This window comes from Anabas testudineus, chromosome 4 (genome assembly GCF_900324465.2).
Source record: "Anabas testudineus chromosome 4, fAnaTes1.2, whole genome shotgun sequence".
Classification (NCBI taxonomy): domain Eukaryota; kingdom Metazoa; phylum Chordata; class Actinopteri; order Anabantiformes; family Anabantidae; genus Anabas; species Anabas testudineus.
Genome location: NC_046613.1, coordinates 808,272 through 816,509, shown reverse-complemented (window position 1 = coordinate 816,509; position 8,238 = coordinate 808,272). Strand labels below are relative to the sequence as shown.

Below are 8,238 nucleotides of genomic sequence, written 5' to 3'. Positions count from 1 at the left end.
GTGCTCTTTAGCAAACTTCAGGCATGCAGCAATGTTGTTTTTAGTAAGTAGCAGCTTCCTTTATGGTGTCCTGCCATAGACACCCTGCTTGTTCTATGTTGTATGCACTGTAGACTCATGAATACTTATGTTAGACAGTTCAAATGATGCTCTTAAATATTTGGTTGTCACTCAGGGTTGTTTCTTTACCTCATTAATGAGTGTTTGCTCTGCTCTTGGGGCCCAATTCTTAGTAGAGCAGCCACAGTCCCAAAGTGTCTCCCTTTGTAGATTGTTTGCCTAACTGTACGACTGGTGAATTATTTCTAAAGTCTTTGACATCACTTTGTAACCCTTTCCAGCTTTATGTAAATCAACAATTCTTGATTGTAGATTCTCTGAAAGTTCCTTTTGGTTAGGTTATGGTTCAAAATAGTGTATTCTTCTTGTGTGGAGAAAACTGAAAAGTGTTTTTTGTCAGTAAGAGTAGCTCTAGTCCACACCTCCAATCTAATTTTCTTAACTTATGCTGACACTTGACTCCAATTAGCTTTTTTGAGCAATAAAGACATAAAGGATCCGAATGTTTTGTGTTATTATTTTAGGCACATTAGATGTGTTAATACTCTTGAATTAAATAAAGATCACATCACATTTTATGACAAATTAATGCAGAAAACCATGAATTTCCAAAAGCTTGACTTATTTTTTCTTGCCACTGTAAGTTTACATTTAGCTTTTTCCAAAGCGACCTACAAGGACAGGCAGCGGAAGTGTGACGAGGTCTCGCCTAAGCTTAATAAACTACAATACAATGTTTGGCTACAACACTGACATGGTTAGGTTAATTCATTTCTTTGCATGTCCGGTGTGAACATCAAGATGTATCATGGCGTTTAAAACTATACTAAACTAACTAAATACAACAACTAAACTAAAATACACTCAACATTATAATCCACGGCAGCAGGAGCCTGCACCAGTCGCACTGCAACATGTTTGAACTTTGAGGCTTGCCGTAGTGTTTTGCAACATTTAGCGCGAACTTAAATGGCGACCGGCATAAACTACGGTTGAATTAAACAGTAATCTCTTTATACGTCTTCGGTGGCTCTAACAACGGTTTATTTGGGTTCATCTTCTACTACAATTACTTACAGGTTAGGTTAATGACCTACAGTTACTGTTTGAGAAAGTATTAAAGCAGTTACTAAGTATGAGCGCCCTTCCTGTGGCAGTGAAGCAGAAACAGGCGCTAGCAGTTTCTGGGTAACCAGGCTAAAGGCCGACAACACAGGCAGGTAGAGACACACTCACAAAGGACACACAAGACAAGACAAGACAATGGTAAGCAAACACAAACGTTTTCCCTTTTATTCAGGTGTGGACTGTCATTTAATAATGGTAATTATCTTTGTATAAAAATCATCTTCCCAGAGGAGGAGTCTCGCTCCCAGTCAAGTTGCTAAACGGAAGCAAGCAGGAGACAGTGAGGACGATGACTGGACATGTACAGTAGTGAGTACATGAACAAAGTTAGTCTTATATTCCCAGATGGCAGAAGTACACAAAGCCAATACTCCAGTAAACAACACTACACCACTAGGAGCACCACTTCAAGGTTCTGACACAAGTATAATACATTCTCTAAAATATATTTCAAGAACTCCACTAAGAAAACATATTAAATTGAATCACTCTACGAATATTTGTCATTAGTTGGAAAAATGGGAAATGTGAGTTGGAGTTGAAAAGTCTGTCATGCTTTTTCCTAGGAAAAAAGAAGAAAAGGTGATAGTGAGATGAGGGAAAGCCATATTTCTCCTTTCAGAAAGCCTCTGATGCAGCTTAATTACAGCCCTACGTGTGTGGATGGTGACAAACATGTAAGCGTTGTTTAATGCTTTGGAGTTTAGTCTTTGCATTCATTTTGCTTGTGAATACAGGATTGGTTGCAATTTGATGCTATCAAAACCTTCTCCACAGGAAGCATTTATTCGAAGTATCCTCTCTAAGCCATTTAAAATTCCTATCCCAAATTACACAGGTAATATTTTCCTATTACTATGGTTTCTTTTTCATGTCTTAAAATACTAGGTAAAAATTCTTACAGCTGATCTCTTGATTATTTGCCTACAGGCTCACTTGGAATCAGGGCACTTGGTCTGAAGCGCGCAGGAGTAAGAAAAGCACTTCACGATCCTTTTGCAGAAGATGCTTTGGTTCTTTATGAGCCACCAATCCTGAGTGCTCATGACTTGATCAAAGCTGACAAGTATGTTTGAAACACATAAAGCGTTCCTCCATTCAGTTTTTCCACATGATTTGTGGAAAACCCACCTGAGGCAGAGTTTTATTATTCAAGGCAAAGTAGTTTTCATGTCTGTAATATAAAACTAGAGAGGACCTGTGAAGAGTAGATTTGGACGCTTTTAAGTTTATCTTAAAACAATGTTGAATTGCCCATTTGTATGTGAGTAAGACTTGATTTAAATTTAATGATGAATCTAGGTGCATATTTGCATAGAACAAGTGCTCACAGCTCTCTGTCATCTGAAAGGCTTGTATTTGTATTGTTATTTTGAGGCCTCACTTCTTGTGTGGAAATTGTCCACAAGCGAGGGTTCAGAAACTTGATCTAAAAAGAGCAGTTCCCCTACATAATTTAAGCCTACAACATGTATAAAGCTGTCCTTCAAAGTCAGTACACAGTAACTCTCCATTTTAATTGCCACCGTTCAAAAACACTTTTTGCAGCAGCTGAGCCCTTTTGTTGTTAATGTAGTCATTTTCAGCCTCTGTTTCTTTAGGTTTAAGATATACCTGCACAGAGTTCTTTGATAGATTTTTAAAACCTTTGCTGCTTTCCCAGGGTCAGTGAGCTCAATTTTCCCGATCCTTAGCCAGTTGCTCGACTGTGTTTGTTGAGATTTACCATGAGTCAGATAATTTCGAACAAATCAGTTAAGTCGAGATTGCAAAGCTTAGTGTGTTTAACTACTTTGAAGAGGCTCATTTGTTTGATGTAGGGGTTGTATTTACCCCGTGGTGCCCAGAATTGCATACAACTGTAGGCTGCCCTGGTTTTGCTACTGTACTCGTTTTTATAGTAAAAAGAAATGTGTGACAAAACCTTTCTTTGTCCTGTGCAGAGAAAAACTTCCAGTCCATGTTGTTGTGGATCCAGTTTTAGGAAAAGTGCTGAGACCTCACCAGAGAGAGGTTGGCTGATTTTTTTTTTCCTAAATGTTACTGATTGAAATGAAAATAAATGCTAATCAAAAACATAACATTTCTATATTGCATTTATAAAAATGGTATTGAAGTGAAGGTTCTGTGAAAAGTGTAATCTTCTTTTAGAGGTTTTAGTCCCCTCTCACAGTCTTCAATCATGAGATGCAATTGAAAGCTTGAGAAAAAGTGAGTTACTCTACTTATTTCTTTAATGACAATTTATGTCTCTAACTCCTTAAGGGTGTGAAGTTCCTGTGGGAGTGCGTTACAGGCCGGCGCATACCAGGATCATTCGGCTGCATCATGGCTGATGAAATGGGCCTGGGGAAGACTTTGCAGTGTATCGCCCTTATGTGGACACTGCTGCGCCAAAGCCCTGATGCTAAGCCAGAGATAGACAAGGCCATTGTGGTTTCACCTTCCAGCCTGGTTCGCAACTGGTACAATGAAGTAGGAAAGTGGCTGGGAGGACGAGTCACACCAGTGGCCATCGACGGAGGTTCAAAGGATGACATAGACAGGCAGCTAGGTAGTTCATCACCTTTTTCTCATATTATGAGTAATCAGAGCAACGTTCACAGAAATCTTAATTCAATGGAAACTTTAACCTGATTATGGCTCTAGAATAAAGGTCAAGGGGTCAACTTGAAGGAGGAGAGCTGCACACAGACATCATCATATCATAGTCATGTGCTGAATCAAAACCAAGCATTCCATTTTACACCTTTATCACCAGGGACAAACAGGAAGACACGTCTGCTAGAATTATTGCAGCCTTTCCATCATTTGATTAAAGTTCATCTTTGTCTCATTAGTTCATAAGGTTAATTTATTTCTTTGCATGTCCGGTGTGAACATCAAACGATGTATCATGGCGCTTAAAACTATACTAAACTAACTAAATAAGTAACTGCACATTGGAAACATACAGCACAAATGCTGGGGATACCTGTTAAAGGTATAGAGACACTCAGAGACACTGAGTAAGAAACACAACTACAGGATAAAGAAGACACAAAGATGGTGACATGTGGTTAAAAGGGAGAGGAAAGGAGCTCTGCATCAAGTCAACCCCTAGCTGTCTAGCTGCATTTCCTCACATGAGCACACAGCACTGCCTAAAACAGAGCGGAAAAGAAACTTAATGCTGGACTTCCCTCAACATGTATCTTTTGACAAAATATTAGCGCTAATTGATTGTTTAATAATTGACCTGTTTTCTGTGATTTCTAGTCAACTTTATCTCTCAGCATGGTTTGAGAGTTCCAACTCCAATCCTGATCATTTCATATGAGACATTTCGACTGCACGCTGAGGTTTTGCACAAGGGCAAAGTTGGACTGGTCATCTGTGATGAGGTAATTATTCTCATGCTTTACACTTTAGAGCTGTCAAGGACTGTTCGCTCGATGACATAACATTAATTGTTGCATGTGCTGCAGGGCCACCGGCTAAAGAACTCTGACAACCAGACATACCAGGCTCTGAATTCTATGAGTGCCCAGAGGAGAGTGCTGATATCAGGCACCCCCATCCAGAATGATCTGCTGGAGTACTTCAGCCTGGTCCATTTTGTTAATGCTGGAATCCTTGGTAAGACGGCTTCACATACTCAAAACAGATGATTGAACTCTTTCTGCTGTTTGTGCTAATCTTTTATTTCTTTATTTGGCTCTGTGACAGGTACAGCCCAGGAGTTTAAAAAACGATTTGAGCTTCCCATCCTCAAGGGTCGAGATGCAGATGCCAGTGATAAAGACAGACAGGCTGGAGAGGAGAAACTCAAGGAGCTGATCAGCATTGTTAACAGGTGAGCTCCAAGCACACACGCACAATGTTTTATTCTCATTTCCCTGTTTTAAAATTACATGTTATATATGTCCTCACCTTATTCTGACCGTGTTGTGTTTCAACAGGTGTTTGATAAGAAGAACATCAGACATCTTGTCTAAGTACCTTCCTGTGAAAATTGAGCAGGTTGTGTGTTGCAGGTAGGTTGATTCAGTTTTCACCTGTCACAAGAGCAGACAATGGATGTTTGTCTCTGGTTGATATTTAGCAAGAAAATAGATTTTATGTTAATCTATTAATGTTAATTAATTTCAAAAATATTAATTTATAAAGCAAATACTAGTAATAGCTGGAGAAAGATATTTATTTTAAATGTGTAGGTAGTGAGTGTGCCTCTCCTCCTGCAGGCTGACTCCTCTGCAGACAGAGCTCTATAAGCGCTTCCTAAGGCAGGCCAAACCTATTGAGACGCTACAAGAAGGCAAAATAAATGTCTCCTCCCTGTCTTCCATCACGTCGCTAAAGAAACTGTGCAATCGTAAGTGCTTAAACTAAATGTAGACTGTAAATAGACTGTAAAATGTTATGGTTACTTTATGGTGCTGTCATGAAGTGTCACAAAATCAGCTGAGAAGGTGGAGGGTTTACAGCTTTACAGTAAAGTATCTATACACTCAATTAGGGCCATGTACTGCTTGGTTAAAAACACTAAATACTGTTCTATGTCTCAGACCCAGCACTCATCTATGACAAATGTGTGGAGCGTGAGGAGGGCTTTGAGGGGGCATTGGATCTGTTTCCACCCAGCTACAACACTAAAGCTGTGGAGCCTCAGCTCTCTGGTAAGAACAGATGCAATAAAGCTCAGTGAATCTTTGGTGGTCTAATCCATAGCATAGTATGTCCCATTTTCTGCTTTGAGGAACAAATCTGGAAAAAAAAATATAAGGGCCTCCTGATAGATGTCAGACAGCACTCACTGTCAAGAGACATCTTTCACTTTGTCCATTATCATCTTGACAATGTATTACTTAAAAAGGAGGAGTTTGTCTTCATTACATGCACATGAGATTAGTATGAGCAAGCTTTTATTTTCCGAGGTGTGGGTTAAGAAAAAAACAGAAGTTAAAAGAGAGTGGCTACTGGAGGATACAATGGTTGTTGGAGGTTAAATTATTGTGAATTAAGTGATCCATCTTTCTGTTTGTTGGTAAAAATTGTGTTTACTTTGTTTCAGGGAAAATGCTGGTTCTTGATTATATCCTGGCAATGACGAGGACGACAACTAGTGACAAGGTGGTGCTTGTTTCCAACTACACTCAGACACTGGACCTGTTTGAAAAACTATGCAGATCTAGAAGGTGCTTTTTTTGGGGTATCTGCCATTTACTTGCATCTGTGTTATGTGTCAATGAAATTGAGTAACAACTCTCCTCTATTATAGATACCTCTATGTTCGACTGGATGGTACAATGTCCATCAAGAAAAGGGCCAAGATTGTGGAGAAATTCAACAATCCAGCTGTGAGTTGGAGGCTCTTTTTGTTATGACACAGAGTTTTGAAAATAAGCTGAACATAATCTGAGCCCATCTGTTTCTCAGAATCCAGAGTTTATCTTCATGCTGAGCAGCAAGGCTGGAGGATGTGGCCTGAATCTAATTGGAGCTAATCGTTTGGTGATGTTTGATCCTGACTGGAATCCAGCCAATGACGAGCAGGCAATGGCACGGGTGTGGAGAGACGGCCAAAAGAAGACATGCTACATCTACAGACTCCTCTCTGTCAGTTCAACACAGTTCACAAGATGCAGACTCAAAATAGATTATCATCACAACTAAAAAGTTTAATACGCAGTAATATTTTCATATAAAGCTCTTTTTGTTGTGTTAGACTGCTAGTCAGCAGTTTCCATGTTTGACGTGAATTTGTGTGCTCACAGACGGGGACAATCGAGGAGAAGATCCTGCAGAGGCAGGCCCATAAGAAAGCCCTGAGCAGCTGCGTGGTGGATGAGGAGCAGGACGTGGAGCGTCACTTCTCACTGGGGGAACTACGAGAACTCTTCACTCTTAACGAGGAGACCACCAGCGACACACATGACAAGTACAGAACAAATTACTCAAACTGAGATTTAGTTATGCATGCTTTTTATGTACAAACAGTTGATACATCTGGTTCCCAGAGGTTTTGATTTTATCATACAAACTTAATGTTTGACCATCATGTACTGTATGAATGTTGAATAAGCCTCTGTTTCCTCCTTTTGTGGCGGTGTTAGGTTTCGCTGTCGCCGCTGTGTAAACAGTAGAGAGGTTCGGTCTCCGCCAGATGACTTAGACTGTACCAGTGACCTTTCCCAGTGGAACCACTGCTTTGACAAGAAGGGCCTGAGAGACCAAGTGTTGAAAGCCTCCTGGGATGCTGCAGTCTCCTTTGTCTTCCACCAGCACTCTCACAAGGAGCAGAAGGGTGTGGTATAGCAGGAGGAACACACTTCCTATCACACTACCACATATACTGTATATATATATATATATTGTTATTTATTTGTTGTAATTTTTTTTTATTAAAACAAAAAATAAAGGGGAATGATTAGTAAACTGTCAATTATGAATGCAGTAACATACAGTATACATAATATAAATACATAAACATACTGTAACAGCAGCTACTTGGAAAACATAACACCGATAAGAACTTTGCCACTTGTGTCAAGTCATCCTAATATGCTCCACAGTGACATGCGATGCAGTTGGGTGCAGTGTATGAAGAAGCACACATACCAGGTGATTTTTAAATCAAATAGAAATGTTTACATCCTTTTCAGTGTCAGTACTACATCCAACACAGCAGTGCAAACATTGCACTTCTACTGTAGCTGGAGTGGCTGTAGGGCAGCAGGGAGAGCAGGTTGTCTGTTCATTACAGGTTTTCTGGTTCAATTCTTGGCTCCTGTTGATAAGTTGATAAGTGCCCCTAAGCATGACACTGAACCTGATTCTGTGTGGGCATGCATGTGTGAGTGAGACATTAAGCAAATGGTAAATTCCTATGTCTGACAAGGTAGTAAAAAATGCATAAATAAAACCTTTGAATGTTAAATAAAAGCCCTTTTTGTCTTTCATTGGCAATATTATCATGTAGACGACAACTATTTCCACTTAACTCTGGTGCACTCAAACAAAAGCACAGTTCACAGGCTAATCTACACTGTTACAGGAATATCCTAAACA

General features: G+C 39.8%; 1 protein-coding gene across 2 annotated transcripts; it reads left to right on the top strand.

The window, feature by feature from the left end:
- The first annotated feature begins 1,024 nt into the window (after nt 1-1,024).
- On the top strand, nt 1,025-8,090 carry rad54l (RAD54 like). Of its 2 annotated transcripts, XM_026344069.1 has the most exons (18): nt 1,025-1,326; nt 1,417-1,497; nt 1,755-1,865; nt 1,966-2,026; nt 2,119-2,254; nt 3,132-3,201; nt 3,454-3,742; nt 4,447-4,571; nt 4,656-4,806; nt 4,897-5,023; nt 5,130-5,204; nt 5,412-5,542; nt 5,736-5,846; nt 6,242-6,365; nt 6,449-6,527; nt 6,607-6,786; nt 6,945-7,108; nt 7,284-8,090. In XM_026344069.1, the coding sequence occupies exons 1-18, from the start codon at nt 1,324-1,326 to the stop codon at nt 7,483-7,485; spliced, it is 2,220 nt and encodes a 739-aa protein (XP_026199854.1). In that variant the 5' UTR covers nt 1,025-1,323; the 3' UTR covers nt 7,486-8,090. The 2 variants fall into 2 exon arrangements, with proteins under 2 accessions (XP_026199854.1, XP_026199863.1); XM_026344078.1 differs by lacking the exon at nt 1,025-1,326 and having other exon boundaries at nt 1,423-1,600.
- The last annotated feature ends 148 nt before the right edge of the window (nt 8,091-8,238 follow it).

Bases quoted from the DNA above. Each gene is read 5' to 3' on its own strand.
- rad54l (XM_026344069.1), top strand. The intron at 1,498-1,754 runs GTGAGTACATGA...GCTTTTTCCTAG, and splicing joins ATGACTGGACATGTACAGTA to GAAAAAAGAAGAAAAGGTGA. The intron at 1,866-1,965 runs GTAAGCGTTGTT...CCTTCTCCACAG, and splicing joins GTGTGGATGGTGACAAACAT to GAAGCATTTATTCGAAGTAT.